The sequence below is a fragment of the Tripterygium wilfordii genome, chromosome 4, assembly GCF_013401445.1.
Source record: "Tripterygium wilfordii isolate XIE 37 chromosome 4, ASM1340144v1, whole genome shotgun sequence".
NCBI lineage: Eukaryota > Viridiplantae > Streptophyta > Magnoliopsida > Celastrales > Celastraceae > Tripterygium > Tripterygium wilfordii.
In genome coordinates this window covers 14,109,917-14,129,868 of record NC_052235.1, presented here as the reverse complement: position 1 = coordinate 14,129,868, position 19,952 = coordinate 14,109,917, and the positions used below count along the sequence as shown (strand labels likewise).

General features: G+C 36.2%; 4 protein-coding genes across 4 annotated transcripts; 2 read left to right on the top strand and 2 right to left on the bottom strand.

The window, feature by feature from the left end:
- Positions 1 to 310: 310 nt before the first annotated feature.
- On the bottom strand, positions 311 to 1,756 carry LOC119995872 (EG45-like domain containing protein). Its single transcript, XM_038842338.1, has 3 exons — positions 1,619 to 1,756; positions 618 to 894; positions 311 to 513 (listed from the first exon to the last, which is right to left on the bottom strand). Exons 1-3 carry the CDS (start codon positions 1,728 to 1,730, stop codon positions 507 to 509), a joined length of 396 nt encoding a protein of 131 aa, XP_038698266.1. The 5' UTR covers positions 1,731 to 1,756; the 3' UTR covers positions 311 to 506.
- A 4,195-nt stretch (positions 1,757 to 5,951) lies between these two features.
- LOC119996075 (putative EG45-like domain containing protein 1) lies at positions 5,952 to 6,537 on the bottom strand. The gene is made up of 2 exons (XM_038842583.1): positions 6,438 to 6,537; positions 5,952 to 6,229 (listed from the first exon to the last, which is right to left on the bottom strand). The coding sequence occupies exons 1-2, from the start codon at positions 6,535 to 6,537 to the stop codon at positions 5,952 to 5,954; spliced, it is 378 nt and encodes a 125-aa protein (XP_038698511.1).
- A 2,661-nt stretch (positions 6,538 to 9,198) lies between these two features.
- LOC119995993 (RING-H2 finger protein ATL56-like) lies at positions 9,199 to 10,255 on the top strand. The gene has a single exon (XM_038842477.1). The coding sequence runs from the start codon at positions 9,406 to 9,408 to the stop codon at positions 9,928 to 9,930; it is 525 nt and encodes a 174-aa protein (XP_038698405.1). The 5' UTR covers positions 9,199 to 9,405; the 3' UTR covers positions 9,931 to 10,255.
- A 5,707-nt stretch (positions 10,256 to 15,962) lies between these two features.
- Positions 15,963 to 17,171, top strand: LOC119997678. The gene is made up of 2 exons (XM_038844840.1): positions 15,963 to 16,771; positions 16,845 to 17,171. The coding sequence occupies exons 1-2, from the start codon at positions 16,042 to 16,044 to the stop codon at positions 16,859 to 16,861; spliced, it is 747 nt and encodes a 248-aa protein (XP_038700768.1). The 5' UTR covers positions 15,963 to 16,041; the 3' UTR covers positions 16,862 to 17,171.
- Positions 17,172 to 19,952: the final 2,781 nt, after the last annotated feature.

Sequence of the window (19,952 nt, the reverse complement as noted above, 5' to 3'; positions counted from 1 at the left end):
ATGACAAAGATGAACACCCAGATAGGCCATTAACGATTTTGCCTCCCTCACAAAATGGCCCATTCTAGAATCTAAAAGACAATGTAAAAACTATAAAACATGACAAATATATAAATGATTGTAGTTTGATATTTTATGGTATTTTTAATTTTATTCATAATTTAGTTTATCTTTATTATTAAGTTCAAACTTAGAATTATAAATTACGACCAACAAGAGTTGGCTTGGTTGGCAATCGACTGGGTTATACATATGTGTGTCTAATGTTCGATTTCTACCATAAGAGTAATTCTATGTGGTATTTTAAAAAAAAAATGTAAATTACGATATTTTTTTTTTTATGTATATAACCATAAGGATATTGATGCCAATACACATAACATCACCATAAATATGGAAATTACATATCGTAGTTAATTTCCATAACATTTATTTATCAGTAGGCAGCATATTATTATATATCAAGCCTTTGGAGCTTGCATGTCCTCTCTCTTCTTGCAGAAACTTCAAACTCTGAAAATTAAATTCACCACAAAGAAAACAACTAAATTAGTTGTTTTTAATGGGAAAAAAAAAAAAACAAGAAGGAAATGTTGAATTGAAATCATGAGGCTTACTGATTGAATTCGATTCGAATTCTTCCGGCGTCAGGGTTGGCAATCCAAGAGAAGGCTTGCTTGGAGAGATCAAGGGACCTTCCTTTACATCCTGGACAAAGATCCACAATTTTCACATTGACAGTCTTGCCTTTGCAAGGCTGGGGTATACCTTGATTTGTAGGTCCTGTGCACCTAACATTGTACATCCTTCCGCATGCAGCACGGTTGTTGAATATTTCAGGACTGGCTGCTGCTATCATCACTCCTTGATCTTCATACCCATAGCATGCCGATGCTTTTCCATTCAACATATACATATAGACCAAAGTTAATACATATTTAGAATTTAATTTAATCCTTTTCAAATTTGACAATGTAATGGGTAATATTGAGACATGATGATAACATAATATTAATTTGTGAACTCCATGCAACTCGGCTCGAGTGGACGGGGTCACAAGTCTCTCGAGCGTCAAATTTGGTGGTGCTGGGAGAGTTATCGAGTTACGAGGGGGTTTAGTGCTCTAAATCACACATCGTCCAGAGGAAAAGAGTGAAGAGCAGTATATAATAGGCTAAACTTCATAACTAGCAATAAACGCTTTTCCAGAGATCAAACTTGTATGAGCTAATGTTGGGCCCAAGAAGACAAAGTCGTGCGTAGGGGTGTAAACGGTCGGGGTTTTTTTCTTCAAAATTTTGACAAGAATTTAACCGACCGATCAATCGGTTATCGATGGTTCTTCGGTCGGTTAACCATTCGGTTCTTATTAAATATTTTTTGAAAATAACCGATTATTCGTTCAGTTTTTCGAGAGGGAGTTTAACCCAATCAGACCCAAAGCAAACAAAATGTTACTAGTGCGGGGGAACGGGTTGTTACATATTAGATGTCATAAAAACATAACATGGGTTGATTTTGAAAGTTGAATACTTCTCAATCTGTTTACGACATCAACAAATGATCTGATAAAAAATATATAATAAATCATCTTGATGCTTCGAAAATATATACTTACGAACATATTCTGTGTAGAATGTGGCAGTTCCCGGTTCAGCCGAAGCCATAGAGATGAGGCCTACAACTACAAGACCAAGAAACCCGAAAGCTTTCATTGACAATATTCCCATTTCTTTTGCTTAGATGCTCAATTAGTTTCTTCTCAATGTTTGTCTTGGATTATGATCAACAATTACTCCTATTTATAGGACCAAATTAACCTAGATGGTGGTGAAAACAAGCAACTATATTAATTTACTTCATTAATCACTTGCATGTGTAATTTAGATAGTTGGCAAGGCTATGCAGGGGAGGGACCTCCCTTAGTAGGCAATGGGGACAACCCTGCTGAAAAAATAAAATAATATTTATTTAGGTGCTTATTGTTGGGAGCATGTCCTGCAAATATAGCATGTATGATGATAATTTTGAAATTATGGATAAACATTTATTATTACATTTGTGTTTTTTAAATGTTTTATTTATTATTTCATTTATGTATAGATGTTTTGTAAACATTTACGATGTTAAATATATTAATCTTGGATACTCAGATATGCTTTATGTATGAGTATAGATGGTGGTCACAACAAGCAATTATATTAATTTATTTCATTAATGACTTATTATATGCATGTGTAATTTAGATAGTTGGATACTCAGATACACTAAATGAAATTCTCGTCTTGTGTTACAGCCTTCAAACAAATATAATAAAACAAATAACATATCAATAGGTCGAAAAAAATAGTATATCAACAGATCCCATATTCAAATATATCATAAGCAAATCAAAAAAACACCAAAGAAATTATCAAAAACACTTATGTGATATGTGATTAGAATTGAAGGAGAATAACAAGATGTACAAGTCCCGCGATGGAGATGAGCAGATCAAGATTCGAATACAACATTATCGAAATGAAAAAATCACAAAAAACATGTCGAAAATACTTATATGATTACAAACAAAGGAGAATAACAAAGAAAAAATGAAAAATCCAATAATCAAACCATGTTTTGTTAGATCTACAATTCCTTTGGGGAAGATGAGTGTATTTAAGATAATAAAACAAGTTATTTTAACTTTTTGACTTTTATTGAATAATATTTTTAACTTTATGTCCGTATTGGAATGAAACTTTCAATTGAGTGACTTATCTATAATTTTACCAAGATAAAACACTGTCTTTATTCTTTCTTAATACAATGAAAACATGCACTAGCTGTTAGCTTTTCTAGCACAAGTAGTTATAAACTAACCGTTGTGAGGAATATTCTATTGATTATGAATTCATCAAAGACTTGTTAGAATTGTTTCAAACAAGTCTATTCTTTTTAAGAGCCAGTCACTTATATGCTAAAGATGGAACCACCTAAACATCTGAGTTAATATTTGATTGTAACTTTTTAATGAAAACTCAATTGTAGATACCATTAGGATGCAAAGAGATGGTGGAAATAATTGTTTTCATTTTCTAAAATTTTAATTAATAATTAATTTTGTTAATAAGTTCATTTAAAACCTTGGGTACGTACTTACGTCCGCCCCTAAGGCTATGTTTACTGCATGCCAAACTTTGACATTTCAGATTTCATTAACTGCAAAGCCAAGTATATATTCACATGGTGGCATGCATGGGATATATCATATATGCATATGCATGTTGTAAACATAATTTATAGCAATTTATAAGATTTAAGAGATTCTTTCAAGCCAACAGAAACTTCTTCACGTTTTTGCGATGGTAGTTAAATGGGCCGGCCTAAGGCGACCTAATGGATCAGGCTAGATCTTTGGCGAGCCTGTTTGAACCGGATTGGGCCAACCTCCCTCCCTTCCAGGCTTCCAGCCCTGGAGAGTATTCAATCCCTTAAAAGAGCACCAATTTATGATCCTAAACCAACTAGGATTAGTTAATGTGCCTCACTAGTGATTGAAAATCCTAAGACAATTGTAATTTCAAATACTGACTACTAATGGGATTATTATAAGGTTTTGCCTCTATAAATACCAATCAATCACAGAACTTTATTTCTCACCCTCATACAGTCTTCTCTAATTGTTTCATTATAATCGGATCATCGAGTTGATTTCTTATTTCATGGCTGCTAACAAGACAAACTGTCTTCTCCTTGTCTTCTTCTCGCTTTCAACACTAGCATTCACTACAAAAGTAAGCCAAGAAGACTCCGGTAATGAATTTATTATCGCTGGAATTGTGGATGCCCTTGCAGTTGCAGAGAATGGTTACAAGGCCATGTCATCGACTCTCAACAGCTCTCTAGCTAGTCTCATATCCAACCAAAACTCAACTAGCTTTACCATATTTTGCCCAACCGACACTGCCTTCGCTAAGTTGAGGAATATGCCGCCTTTACCGACATTACTTCCATACCACGTTACACCCTATTATCTTCCAAGGGATGATCTAGAGTTAAGAACGGACACTCTTCGTACGTATTCGGGGATCGATACACTCCTTCGCGGAAATTCTCTTGTGGTGACTTCTAAAGCACCTCATCTTAATTCGCATGTCGACTTCGAGGCTGAACTCAACCTTGTCAAGATCATTGATTGGAGCATCTACAATGACGGAAACATCATTGTTCATGGAATACAAGATTTTTTCGATCCAGCCGTTCAAGCAATTCTAAATCCATGGCTTGAACATCACGAGATCACCGAAACCACCACTGAATCTCAAGAAGAGGCTTATTTTAGTCTTGCCACGGATCCGCTAAGTTTTCTAGCCATATTTGTTCTTTGTGTCTTGGTTGTGTCTCTACTTATTTTCTGGGCATATCTGTCTATGTATGGTACAATAGATATGTAAACGTAAAGTCCCCTAGCTGGGGTTGAAGCAATGTTGTTGATCAGATCATGATCTAGCTAGTTTTTGTAGTTTTGATGACAAGTTAAGTAATAATAATATCTGAATATATGTAAGTTTCTTTTGATGTGAAATAGTATTATGGAATCCTTATCTTATTTATATGTCTGTCTGATCATGGAGTTTTGATTTGGGTGCATGAGCGATTCAATAAAATCCTGACTTGAGTCTCATAGCTTGGTCACTTTAAATTTCAAATCATAAATTGTATATTGCTATAAATTAATTGCAGCAAATTCAATTACGGCCTTTTAATTTGCATGTAATAGAGGGTTTGCCAAGCCTCTGGGAGGAATGCATGGGCTGCAAGCAAAGATTGAGTCAGACTCATCCACCAGAAGTGCTACAAATTGAGTTGACAACAAATATATTCTCTACAATTTATCTGTCTTTATAATTTTATCAAAATTTCCTTGAAATTCACATTACGGGTAATTTAATTTAGCACATTAATTATTATGGAGATGCAATTGAATAACTAAATGCAAGGAGAACATGTATGATTCTTCATTGATTAAGCACAATTTAATAATCCAAATAGAGAATTAGAGATAGAGATTGAGCACAAGCGTAGCTGATTCAGCCATGGATTTCCTTGGTCTTCCTCTCATTCTCTAAACCCTTGGGCACATAATGGGTTCTATAGAATTATTTGGAATGTAGAGAGGACCTAGCCTTATATTGTCTTTAATGCGACCTCCATCGTGGGCCAAATGAGGCCTAAACTTTTGATATTGTCCAAATCCATACACTAATATATGATGTGTATGTGTTTAAAGCCCATGATCATAGGGATCACATGATCAAATTGGGCATGCCACATTGTCTCACTAGTTATAACCCTTGATCCATTTTATTAAACCAAAATTACAATTAAAGTAAGCCCACTTTATAGTTGAAATTATACTTTATAGTTGCAATTATTCCAACTCCAAATCCTAAATTGGCAAAATAACATATGAAACCGGTGGATTCCGGTGATGTCTGGTGTAATATGGTGTCATCCGGGAGTATTCAAAGATGATTGTTTTTAGTGTTTGTGTTCTTTTGTTTTTTGTTTTTTGCTTTTTATTGTTTCTCATTTAATCATCTTGGTTGTATTCCATCTTTATGACGGTCCAAATGCATACGGGTCTCAATTACCTAATTTATTGGGTGAATCAATATAAACATGTCTATGAATTTTTTTTAAAAAAAAAAACATATGAGAGCTTGGGGAAGATTCGTCTCCCACAACCCCCATTTTTTCTTTTTATATATTAAGGTTACATTATTAATTTCTCAATCAACATTTTGTAAGGTACTATTTCTTCTCTAATCTCTTCCAGGGATTTTCTTGATCCACTTCATAACCTGCAAAATTAATTAGGAGAGAGAAACCCATGTTATATATAGTCATTAATTAATTAGTGACAGTTAAGTATTTAAAAAAATAAAATCAAAGCTAGGGATGAAGATTTACTGTTGGTAATCAATGTTAATGATCCCAGCAACTGGATTAGCAATCTGAGCAAAAGCTTCTCTAGAGAGATCAAGAGTTGATGGACATCCTCCTGGACAATGATCAACAATCTTAACCACAACACTTTTGCCTGTGCATGGATGTGGTACAGGATTTCTAGGCCCTGTACATGTAACTCTGAAATATTTCCCACACACAGCCCCACCTTTCCATAGTGTATCACTAGCTGCTGCAATCATCACTCCTTGTTGCTGCCCTCCATAACATGCCGATGCTGTCCAACCACAAATGAACAGGAAAAAAAAAATGAATTAGGTAGATTAATTAATGTGCAAGCAAGAAAGCAAGCAGTTTCGACGTTATTTTCCTCTCATGAAACGTTCTTCATGCACGGGTTTCAACCAGATCTAAATCGTCACCAGCGTGGAAAGGGTTTTAGAATTACATGATTAATTGATTGAGATGGTTTTGGAAGTACTTACGGACATAACTGGTGTAGAAAGTAGCGATTCCAGGTGCTGCTGATGCTACTGAGATTAGGGTTGCAACAATGGCTACAATAATCAAAGTGGCTTTCTCCATTTCTATCTATCTTGAGTTTTGTTTTGTTCAAAGTAGTAGTTCCAAGGGTTGATGAGCATAATCAGTAAGTACACATGCATTTCATATTATGTAGGGGCACCACACCAACCACAATTCAATTCACTCTTTTACTAGTAAGTCATGAATTTAATTTTTTGCCATTTCAATCCATATATGATATTTGAAATAAGCATCTTCACTCCTATATATGGCATGTAACTAATGACAACAACTTTTTTCCTATATGGGGAAAAAAAGTCAGGTATGGCTATTGGAATTAGGGAATTAAAACAACTATGGTTACATGCATATATATCTATCTATATATATATTGGACATAGTTCTCTTGTCCAACCAATAATGGGATGTAGCATGTAAACAATTACTGCTATTTGTTAATTGTAAATAAGAATTTTCAAAAAAAAAAGTATTTAAATAAGAATATAAAAAATTATGTCAACATAGAATTTTATTGAATCCATTTCTTAGAAAGCAAATATATTTTAGAATTTACCACTTATTCATGTATCAACCACATATATAATATTAACCAAATTCGTGAACACTAACAATAAATCATTCAGAGTACTAATAAGTCACCTATTTACTTGGAAATCAAATGAACTTTACCACTTATTCATGTATCAACCACATGATAATATTTTTTTTTAAGTACAAAAAACCAAATTCATGAACACTAATACAAAAAAAATCATTCAGGGTATTAATAAGTCACCTATTTACTTGGAAATCAAATCAACCAAATACACAGTATGTCAAATACTTTGTATGTTGGACCCAATGTACCAAATAATTTGTTTTCTGTGCTTAAGAAAATAAACACGTTAACAACGTGATTAGGTTGGAGGACTTGGTCAATTAACCAATTAAAACAATTTTAACAATGGAAAATATCCATTCATTTCCAACATAGTATACATTCAAAATATTTTTCAAGTAATAAACTCATGCCAAGCAAATATTAAAAATCATAATGCATATGTTTTTGAATTAGACAAATTTATTAATCATGCTGTTAAATAGAGTGATGAAAAATGTTCCCACATATCATATTAATTAAGGCTGCCACGAGCATTGGTTGTCGTCATCTTAAAGAGATCAGTTAAGGAACCTTCAACATTGCTTCTATAAGACTGAAGTAAGAGTACAAATACTTAAGTTGTCTTACACTAACTCATTATTTAAACCAAGTGTGCGATGACCTGCATGGTAGGGCACAACGTTTGACCGAATACCTATTGTTGTCTTTCAAACTAATAGTTTACTATCCAAACCATTTCTTAATAGAAAAAAATAAACTACTGTTTTCAAAATGATGATTATACAATATAAGTAATAAACATACAAATAAATACATATCACTTGTAGCGCGAGCACGTAACTAGTATATAATTGCAACTCCTTATTATCAACTAAATCATCTTTTATATCTTCCTTGAGACTAGAAAATTAAGGACGCTTAAACTTTATTGGTCACTTACTCTTTTAGTACTTGCCAAAAACATTTTACTCGTTAAGACTTGAACGAAGAAAAGAGTGAATTCCCTCTAAAGAAAATATTGCTCATTATATATTTGTTCTCTTTTTGTGACTAGCTAACAAAATTGCTCCTCTTGGTCCTTGCCCAATCTCATATGGGCTATTTGATAGGGCCCATAGTGGAAGGTAGATTCCATATAGGTAAACTTTAGTCACACCCCTAAGTTTATTAAAGACACCCCGACTTAAGTTGACTTCACGTTGACCATGTGTTGTTTTAGGAACCCGATCATAACACCCCATACCCAAAAGCTTTGGTTTGTCGATCTATGGCTCCTACCTGTGTGTCCGAGTTGAGTAGTACCTCTCCGTGACGTCTGGACCACCAAGAGGTACCGCAAGGCCTTGGATTACTACTCATCCATCTTTCATGATTTGATCTCCGAGTTATGTCATCCTCACACTCCTCGCCTGTCTAATCATCGGAATCTTCTACCAATAAATGAAGGACCGCCGCGTGCGAGTCAAACTCCTCGCGATTGCCGCCAAGGAGTTGTCCTCGGTGGATGCATAGCAGATCGAAGTTTCGTTGCTTAGATCCAGTGTCCTCAGTGGATGCGTTGCAGATCAAAGTTTTGTGGCTTGTGCTTGTGCTTAGAAGGTATTTATTAGGCTTAATTATCTTTGTTTGGAATGTCTGGTTTTGTTGTTGTTCTTGTTGTAGAATTCACAAGTGTTGTTGCTCAATGAGGTGTCAAATATTGATAACATGTTGAATACCTGTACATTCACTTATTCTTGGATGATTTTGATGTATATGCATGGTTGTTAATTGTAAATCCTTTATGTGTTTTGACAAGTTCAATTTGAACTAAGATATTTGATTTCTCCTTTACCCTGTTTTTCCTTTGGGGTGTATTTTGAAAATGTTTCAGATTTGCTGTACTTTCGGTGTGCTTATAAGAATTTAGAATTTTATAGGGTTCGCTTAACAAGGGGGTGTCTTAATAAATTTAGAGGTGTGATTAAACTTTACCTTCCATATATTTCTTAAAAAATCTCATTTGGGTTATTTGATAGGCCCATAAGGAAAGGTATATTCCATATATTCCTTAAAACAAACATGCTTTGACCAGCAAACCAATTGAAGCAGACCCATCACCAAAGCCGTGGGCGATCCTCGATTCCTAGTGTTGTGCGATTTACACAAAAAGCCCCAAACCGATGTAGGTGAGGACTGGGAATACTACTCCTATCATTATTAGACGAACCTTCGTTTTTCTCGATCAAGTATATAAATCGGCAACGCACTCTCTTTCTCTTTCTCAAAAAAAATTGTCTTTTTTGCATCTGCGCGTGAATTTTGGTATGCCTCCCGAGCTCCATCACCGCTCATCCGGTGGTACTCCACCACAATCACAGCCACCGCCACCAAAGGCGAAGCAAAAGTTCCTGTCTTTAATATTGAAGGCTATAATCATGACCTTTATTACCTCCGTGTTCTTCCTGCTTCTGGGTTTGGCTGCTCTTCTTCTTTTCAACATCCTCCTCGTCACTGCTGTCCTCCGCCACCGCGGCCGCCACGTCCACCATGTTCGACAAGACAATCCATCAGATGGGTTCTCTTCAAAACACCTCAAGAAGCTTCCCCAATTCAAGTTTTCGAATGGACGAGATTGCGAATGTGTGGTTTGTTTGGATGGAATTAGACAAGGGCAATGGTGCAGGAGACTTGTGAATTGCGGTCACGTCTTCCATAGGAAGTGTGTGGATGCGTGGCTGCTGAAGGCCGCTACATGTCCAATCTGTAGGACTCGGGTTCAATTGGATAGCGAAGGAGGAGAAGAAAGTAGCCAATGGACTTTTGGTGGGAGCAATTTGAGAGTATGTTAGATTTTGTAAGTTTTCTTCTTCAAGCTTTGGTAAGTTTTTATGTATTATATTTAATATAGATTCCCTCTTGTTTCCCCTTCCCTTTTGGGAAGAAATAATTTTGATTCTCAATTGTGAAGTCTAGCAAATATTCTCCTTTTTCAGTCTTTGATGATATAATTTCGCACTCCCCTAGCTGATTCCAACTAATTTTTCTGATGGATTCATGTCGCAACCCCAAATTGTTTGGGATGGTTTGACGATGATGATGTGATTGTTGAGTAAATTGTGAACTGCAAGTTTCTTATTGTTACGTTTAACTGAAATGAGAAGTATAAACAACAGGAAGCTGGAATGTCTTATCTTGATTCTTCTATCTTCTTGGTGACTATCAATTGAAAGATTGATACTTGATTGTTGGAATGAGTTATCTTTTTTTTTTAATGGATTGATTGGAAGTTAGACTGGAAACATCGGATTGGGTTAAGCGTAATGTCCTTCCTTTGTATATCTTTTGTTTTTCCATGAAAAGAATTTTGAGATTCGTGGAAGAGAGCTCATTTGATGCTAAGAAGGTAAACATATATCTTGAGAAAAGTTAAGCCGACTGTAATTCAGTTCCCTAAGCTCAGAAAGTTTAGACTACCTGTCAATTAAATTGGCTTTTGCTTTTCTTATGGCTTGCTTCTTAGGTTTTATCTCCCACCTTTTGACTTCTCAGTAAGCTAGGATTAGTATTTGCATCGAATGGCAAATAGCCAGATTTTGGAATGGTGCACACCTGCATAAAATATGTGCTTTCCTGTGGCTTGCATATTTTGCTGACTTTCCTGTCTTTAAACATTTGTGAAACAAACAAATAAACTTTCATGTCAGTCTATGGAAAATGAAATGGATCACTACTTTTAGTGAATAGGGGCAGCATATTAGATTATCAAGTTATCCATATTTAGATAGGTGAATTGTCAGGAATTTCTAGTAAATTGATTGGCTTCTAGGGAAAGATGTTACCTGGATGAGCACTTGGCACTATCATTTTTCTGGTTCTTGGTTGCTTGAGCACACCACTCTTTGTCTTCCAACAAGTATAAAAGAATAAAGATATATGGCGGAAAGGCTTAATGATGTATGGGGTTGTGGGGTACAACAAATGCCTTGCTGATGGACCAAAGTCAGCTAGACTTTTGTTTAGTCTCTTCCTAGATTCTTTCTTAAATTTGTTTTATGACAAAGCAAATTGTAACGGTCTCCTAGAGCCACAAATTTAGATTCTAAAATGAATTTTTTTCATACCTAAATTTGAGTAAGCTACTTTCTCTTAGTATGTCCATCTCTGTCATTTAGGAAAATTATATTTTTGGTTTTGCATGGAGGTTCGAGAATTGGGAATTTGAAGCTAGACTCCCATTTTATCTAACCCCTTTTAGTGTTGCAGATTGTTGAGAATCCCATAAGATAGAAGGCTGGTTAGGACCGTACTTGGTAGCTAGATGCCTAGACACATGAGCTTAACTAAACAAAGTGGCAGAGGCCATCTTCTCTTGATTTTGATTCATTAGCCATTTCTCCTGTTTCCAACCTCATTACTGCCTTGCATATGCAATTATGCATGTCCATACATATTGTTTAAGCATACTTCGTTGATTTAGATTTGAATTGTTGTATCCTTAACCCTAATGTATCTATCCTCCAAAATTTTGGTCTCATGAAATGCATTGGACCTTGTACCTGAAGATTCTATTACCAAATGCTAGGACTGAAGGGAGTGCTAACTTTGTTCTGTATTTCGGTAACTGTTTGGCTGATCAAGTCTAAGATTATACTCATCCCTTTGAAAATAATTAATTTGAGTATATGAATGTGGGCTTATCTTTTATCTGTTTTCAATCTACTCATTGGTTCCAAGAAGCAGTCTCCTCCATTTGAGACTGACTCATAAATTTTCGATCTATTGTATGCTGACACCACCTTCTGTTTTTTTTTTTTTGTGGCAATGAAGTTGATCTAGTCTTAAATCTGATAGTGATTCACTTAGCCTCTTAGGCAGTTTCAGGGTTGGTTGGTCCAAAGATAATTTATTTGCAAAGGTGTTGTCTTTTCAAAGTTGAAGAAGAAAGAATGCCATTTGCATCTGGACAAGGAAAGTGTGGTCTGTGATTAGGAATTTGATGTGCATCCAATGGATTATAGCACAGATTTATCACCTAAGTTGAATATTTGGAGATGTCTCACCAATGACCTGGCAGAACGGGAACCTGTCAAGCTTTAATCTTTCAAGACTAGGAGAGTAGCATTTATTTCTTCATTGATAACTAGTTTAGTACTTTAAAAAACTTGGTTAAATGGCTTTTTGTAATAATTTCGTTGACAAGATTTTTTGTTTGTGACCGAATGATTTGACTGGATGATTCCATTCATATGCTTTTGTCTTGTCTAATTCCTGTGTTAGTTACTGATCGCATGATTGGAATGGATTCTCATGTTTATGGTGTCGTGAGAAACCTAAACACTCTGTGTTTAAGCCACTTGGATATGGCTTTACTAGTTTTGAAAGTTCGATTAGGAACCCACTATTTGCACATTATTTCTCTTTCATAATGCCGTTTTCACATTTAGGCTGCTCTTATTTCACTTGCCAGTCCTATTGGAATCGGTTTTGCCTTTCTTTTCCTCTGGTCACTAGGATGTCTGGGTTTCACAGGTTGTCTCTTGACTATCATAGATTTGTAATAGTTCGAAAGGATATTAATTGATTGTTTTCAATGAATCAACTTCCCTGAAATTTTTTTTGCGCTTACTGTATATTGCTATTTGAATCCTAGACACTGATGCTTTTGACTTGATAACCCACAAGAAATAATGTCCAGATGCCTCTAACCCCTGTGCAAGCTCTTCAAGACATCAAATGAGACTGTTTGTTATGTGATCATCAAACCATAAGGATAGTTTGCTTTGGTTAATTAGGGTAATCATCTACTCTTTTTCTTCTTCTCCTTTCAGTTCTTTATTTGATCATCAAGTCTTCATTCATCATTTTAATTTAATTAGTTTTTAATTCAATTTTAAAAGAAAGTTGGTTTTGTTGGATTTCGGATTTGGAGGCTCTGTAATTCTTTTTAAATTGTAGAGTCTACAATTTGAATCCAATGATTTGAGAGGTGTGTCACATCACAACATATTTTTAATCATCCATTTTTAAAATTTGTCTTACTCTTTCTCTTTCTCTTTCTCCACCATTAAATGAGAATTGTAGACTCTAGGAAATTACGGAACCCCCAAATCCGATTTGTTTACATACAGAGATGGTTCCAAGGTATTTCTTTGCCATTTATCCTTTACCCATGCCCTTGTTGTTTTCATCCCATATCCTCCATAGCTGGTTGTTGTCGTCAGTAATGGTTGGTAATAAATGAAATGTTATTTTTATTGTTGTTTGATTTTATGCACAGTGGCGTATTTGATTTTTTGGACGCCCTGAGTGAACTTTGAAAAAGGGACCCTCTTAAAAAAAAAGTGTTTCTACGTTATTTAAAGGTTCATTTACCAATAATGACACAATTGAAAAGATATGTTTCAATAAAGACAACCAAAAAAAATTGATATATAGTTACTATAACATTGGTATTTTTTAAAAATGTTGGGTCCTGTGAATTCGAGGCCCTGAGTAACGGCCCATGTTGTCCCACCCCGGAACACCCCTGTCGTGCATTTTTATTCTATACGATTAATCAAAACTTCACTATCTCATTAATAAATTAGCTTTCTAAGATGATCAAGTTTTTCTTTTTTGGATAGGTATTGAAAAAGTTTACGTAATACAAAAAAAGTTCGACCAAGTTGTGCTACAATTTTTTGAGATAAACAAGCCCCTCTACTTTGTATTTCTAGAGTTAAATTAATTTCGTTCTTTTTCTTGTTGTAAGTATTTCTTTTTGTCAATAATATTGTGTCACTATAATTAATTTGCATGGATCTTAGCCGATTGACCACCTTTTTTGTTGAGATTTCTCTTGGGTTTATCGTATCGGTTGGTGTGATGTGTTGACTTAAGAGTTGTTTGCAAGATGTTTGCGAGAGTTCTTCTGATTTGAGTTTGTTTCTTCTTCAGATATGTTATTTTGGAGGGTTTCTTCATGGACTGTCTTTACTTATTGAGATCTGCTACTACTATTTTTGTTGTTGGTTTGTGGAGATGAGATTTCAACTAAAACTTTTGATTTTGTTTCAACTGTACGTGTTCATCCCGGCACGTATCTGGTCATTATGAATTGAAGAAACCACACCATTGTTTCACCATTTTTGTTCTCTATATTGTTGGTGGATTTTAACAATAAAATTTCTTACAACCCTATACATCTTAGGAATTTCCACTATAACGGTGTTTCTGTAAATATCATTGCCACATTTTTACAACAATAGCGGTTGCAATTGGGGGAGGCGATCACTTGCTGAGATTCTTGATATGGGTGATTTTATCGTGTCTGGATGTGTACTTGATGGCGGTAATGGGTATGGGTCTTGTGGTGTCTATCACGGAGGAGAGATTCGGTTGGGAAGCGATCTGGGTCGGGTATGGGCTGATGGAGGGAGAAGGATGTGCTTGTGGATGTTGTCCGGTTTGATGGTGTTGATGTCGGGTGTGATAGGATGGAAAATGGAGAGGTTACTGATAATAGCGATTGACTGGCAAGATTCGTCGAATTGGTGGATGGCGGCGAAGGTGGTTCTAGGCGGGTCGGAGAGAGTCGGGTTGGTTTGTTATACGGGTTTGTGGTCGTTTGGAGCTACGTGATTGCCACTGTGTATTATTGTGAGTGTAGGAAACGACATGTTGTTAGAGTAGAAGAGAATACCGAGGAGCTTGTCCCTGTTTAGAGACTCACACCATTAATAAGCATATACAATTACAGAGCACCATTTTGTGTTCTGTATATTGAGATCTTCCTCGTTACCAAGTACCAACCAGGATATTTCATTGTAGAATCATGATTTAATGGGGTTGTCTCACTTTCATGCCCCATCCGCATAGCTTCGGCTCAGCATTATGTGAACGAGAACGTTATGTATTCTTAACAAATTCAGTCATAATCAGTCATAACATGTAATTAGACAATGTAATAACGGAAGTCAGTATAATTAGATAATGTAATAATAAAATTCAATGTAATTAGATAACGTAATACTGTTATAGTCGATAGTGGATGAAATTCAATGTAATTGATAACGTAATACTGTTATAGTCGGTAATGGACAAAAATGTTAGGGAGATAAGATCATTTTCGTTGTGTGGGTACAGCCACTTCACTGTCTGAAACTCATGTAAAAAAAAAGACCACAAATTTGTGTAATACAAAACGACAAAGATGTATATTTGTTGCGTCTTGACCAAATGTCGATGGGCCCAAGAACTAGTGTTTTATGTGGTGGAAACTTCAAAGAAGCAACCAATTGTATATATACAATCAAAAATGATAAAGATCCCAGTAATATCTATCCCAGAAGTATCTCAGTTGTGTGTGACATATATGCATTGGATGTGGTTTTCAATGGGCCCCTTGCTATAATGTCACCACACCTAATGAATGCATGTCATACAATGTTGGGATGTTTTTGTGATGGTTATTATTGGGATCCCTAGCATTATTGTTCTACAAGTTAAAAACCAACACATACGCTTGTTCTACACCAATTTCGTAACCATCTTTTGCAGAAACGATAAACAGAAGAAGAAAAACATGAACTTTGATGACACAGTCACTGCCACAAAATCAAACCATCGATAAATTATGACCCCATCATTGATATTGATCTTAAATTTCTGAATCTTCATGGCTATTTCAGCGTAGACTTTAGTAACTTACTACTTGCCTGGTTTAGTAGACTTGGTAGTCAAGATTAAATGAACCCGCGCGTGCTTTGAAAAATAGGCCTCTGTCATGGTAGACTGGTTCAATGGAGAAGAAGTTGCCACGCATCCTTTTAATATATTGCAGCTAAGTCAATGAAGTCTTCTTCCACCAGGCCTTTAAAATTGCTAGCAAATGACTGGTTCCAACTAGCACTGATGAAACCAATATAAATTACCCTTTGAAGAACCACAAACTCCATCAGACTTGAAAAGCATTTGTGCAAATGGAGTTAGAAATGATTTCTGGTTTTCTGGGAATCCTAAGAGATGCTTACAAAACCTTCTGCAAAAATGTGAAGCTTATGCTCTCAGTCGCTCTACTCACTCTGTCATTCAACTCTATCATTTACTTGTCCAACTTCGTCTCCATTATGCCTTTAACCAGTGATTTCTTCAATAAGCAGACCTTGCTACCTACTACGACTCCCGGTAGCCCCGAATTTGCCTCCCTACTCCTAAGCATTCAACAAGACCTTCGGATCTTCGTTGGAGTGGAATGGATTTTCCTCATTATCAACTTCATCTCTGCTTTATTCATTACCACAGTCGTGATCTTTGCATCGGCCTATATGCATAACGGGAAGGCCTTGTCGTTCAAGGAATTGTTGTTGAAAACATTGAAAGCATGGAAAAGGCCATTGGTGACTTGGTTTTATGTGACTCTTCTTGCTTCTGGATTCTTGATCGTTTTCATTATCATCCTGATTCCTGTATTCCTAGTCATGGATAGTCCATTTAAACCATCTATTGTTTCGATCGTGCTCATCGTTCTAGTCGCGGTTCTTTACACTTACCTAGCTGTGGTGTGGACATTAGCACTTGTGGTTTCAGTTCTTGAAGACAAGCGTGGGATTGAGGCACTTGGGAAGGCTGCACAGCTTGTTAAGGGAATGAAGTTAGAGGGTTTTCTTCTAAACCTTGTCTTCACAATCCTGTCATCTGGTTTGTTACAAGGTATGAGGCTTATTCCTGGCAAGCACCCGATTATTGTCGGATTTATCATAGTGAATTCCATTGGTCTTGTTAGGATGTGCTGGTTCATGACATACACTGTGTTGTACTATCGATCCAAGAAAACACATGGAGAAGGGATTGACTTTCAGGGGAGCTTAGAATATGTTAAACTACCTACAACACCCCTTATTGTCGACGATATGGCGTGATCTTTGCTAGTTGCTACTCAGGGTTGGTTCTGATTGTATGGCTTTGATATATGAATGAGTCTGTAAACTTGATCCCATGTTCATAAATCTACAACATATATATGTATATACATACCTATATATGTGTGTGTGCATATATGTACAATCACTGGTTATCAATATTTGAAATAAAAATCATCAAGTAGATTGAAGTGAGGATTTTATTGAATGGCCATGAATACAGCATGTAACATATCAACTCCAAATTCATACATAAAAGAAAAATAGAACAAAAACAAAGAAAACATCTGGAGTAGCAGAACTAGAAATTTAGATCATGATCTAATCAACAGCAATGCTGCAATTTAATCCTAGGACACTAGACGTTGATATCCATGGTAAGTAGAGATATATGCCCAGAAAACTACTCCAGTGACAGCCAAGGCACAGAGAGCAACTATGGCTAGAAAACCCTCCTCCAGCTGAGTCTTTGTGGTGGGTTTGACAGTTTCATGATGTTCAACCCATGGAAATAGAATTGCTTGAATGGCGGGATCGAAAAAGTCTCGTATTCCATGAACAATGATGCGTCCATCATTGTAGATATTCCAATCAATTATCTTAACCATGTTAACTTCAGCCTCAAAATCGGAATCCGAATTACTATGAGTAGTCACCACAAGAGAATGGCCCGGAAGGAGTGTATCGATGGCCGAAAACATTCGAAGAGCACCGCTTCTTAACTCAAGATCCTCTCTTTGAAGATAAAACGGGGTTATGTGGTATGCAACAAGCGTTGGCGGAGGCTGCATGACCGACACCAAAGTGTGTGTGTGTACTTACCCCAAGTGTAGGGTATCGTCAAGTAATAAACCGGTGAGTCCGGTATCGATCCACGAGGAAGCAATGCAAATTTGAAGTGAATGATATGCAAATGACTAGCTAACACTAATAAACACAATGAATATCAAATTAAAGCAAGTAAAAGAAATGGGCCGAATGACTCGGTAGCATGAGCGATTTTGTAATCAAAGTAAGCACAAATTGGATTTAAAACAATTAATTAAAAACCTAGTCTCTAATCCGTCCCGGTGACTACTCGGTTCTCATACTCAAGGTATCTTTGCAAACACACACAACCATACACAATGCATTGTGTGATACTATCAATCATGCATATGCAAAGAGAATTGGGTTATAAGACTTCAATTCATACATGTAGGCCATCGGGTCTCTTAATCTACGATGAACGCAAAGGGATAAGCACCTAATATTATGAATTAATATTCCCCCTTGGGGCTTGGCTTGGCTAACACCCTAGTTTCACACTCAAAGATCAATTAACCATAACTCTCCCATGCACATTCCTAATTTAACCCAAAACCCCATCATCAATACACATAATTAATAGCTATGCAATGAAAAACTCAATTAATTAAGGAAATCATGCAATGGGTTTAACAATTCTCAATCGAACGCATTAGATGCAATCCCTAGACTAGACAATCCAAGAATACAAGCAAATATGTCATTCCCATAGATCCAATCACACAACTATCACGAAATTAAAAGAGAGAAATCGAAGCTACGATTCTTTGAGCATACCTTAAGTAATCGAAACCGAGCACCCACCGTTTGGGACTAGAAACTAGAAAGAGAACTTAGCCACTCATGATTGTTGCAATAAACATCCAATCTATTGTCATCTAAATCAGAGTTTATACAAAATCAAGAGAAAGCACCAAAAACAACAAAGAAAACTTAGAGAGAGAAACTAGATCTACACTACTCCTATGGTGGCTTCATGTTTGAGAAGTCAATGAATAATTATGGAAGCCAACCAAATCTTAGGGTTTTCTTATCTTTTTACAATAGAAAATACCTAACTACCCTTATAAAATCGTTTCCCATTGGTTACATACATGATTTACCCCAAATGCCCTTGAAATTTCGGTGCAGAAAATTGCAGATTCGCCGTAGGTGTCCGGACGGGTGTCCGGACGCTTCATGCCTCCAACTTTGTGAGAACAAGGTCTGATTCCAAGCTCTTGTGATTTCCACCATTGGATCTTTTTCCATCTTCAAATCTCGACCTTCAATTACATGTGCAAATCTTGACCATTGAATGAATAGATCATTAAATCTCAACCTTGCAATATGTAGCCGTTGCACTTGCATTATTTTCCAAGTCTAGCTTTGCAAGATTTGAGTTGTCATGTGCACTTGCAGCCATCTTTGACCATTTGATTAAACTTGCACCAAATCTTGACCTTGGTATCTCCAACAATTTTGTCATCTTTGACCATTTGATCAAACTTGCACCAAATCTTGGCATTGGTATCTCCAACAATTTCCTTTTAAATGTGTAGCAACTTGCAGCCATCTTTGACTCCAAAAATCAAGTAAGATCTTCTTTTAAGTCAAAAATTGCAAGCAAGAATGTTGTCTTATGCACAACCATTGGATTCACCTTTAAATGATCATCTTAACCCTTCAAGTCTTGTTGTAATCTAATCCATTCATAGTTCAAAACAATTCAATCTCGGCCATAGATTAGTGTACCGTTGGAGCTTGTAGTCTTCAAGAATATCTTCATAATCTAAGTCCCGACACCTCACAGCAAAAAGTGCCCAAAAAGTGCTCCAACTTGCCCAATTCAGTCATTTAAGCCCGATTTCCTGCAGAACCAACGGGAAACATGTATAAGGGTAAAATTACTTTATTTAAACACAAATGAATTACCATAAGCACTAGAACCTCCTAATTAGATAGTATTAGGACCTCAAAATAGAGGTCCGGTCACACCCCCCAACTTAGACGTTGCTAGTCCCTAGCAATGCAAACACTTCTAAAAATAAAATCCTAACTCACTGACGTAGGCATCACGGTTGCATTTAGCGCATGCAACAAGCCTTTAAACCCCTAGGTCACCCTAGTGGACGAGTTGTAGTCTCGTGAGGGCTTATCAGAGCGATACCCACAAACACTTACCA

Bases quoted from the DNA above. Each gene is read 5' to 3' on its own strand.
- LOC119995872 (XM_038842338.1), bottom strand. From the start codon at position 1,730: ATGGGAATATTGTCAATGAAAGCTTTCGGGTTTCTTGGTCTTGTAGTT. The intron at 895-1,618 runs GTAAGTATATAT...TGAATGGAAAAG, and splicing joins ATTCTACACAGAATATGTTC to CATCGGCATGCTATGGGTAT.
- LOC119996075 (XM_038842583.1), bottom strand. From the start codon at position 6,537: ATGGAGAAAGCCACTTTGATTATTGTAGCCATTGTTGCAACCCTAATC. The intron at 6,230-6,437 runs GTAAGTACTTCC...GTGGTTGGACAG, and splicing joins TTTCTACACCAGTTATGTCC to CATCGGCATGTTATGGAGGG.
- LOC119995993 (XM_038842477.1), top strand. From the start codon at position 9,406: ATGCCTCCCGAGCTCCATCACCGCTCATCCGGTGGTACTCCACCACAA.
- LOC119997678 (XM_038844840.1), top strand. From the start codon at position 16,042: ATGGAGTTAGAAATGATTTCTGGTTTTCTGGGAATCCTAAGAGATGCT.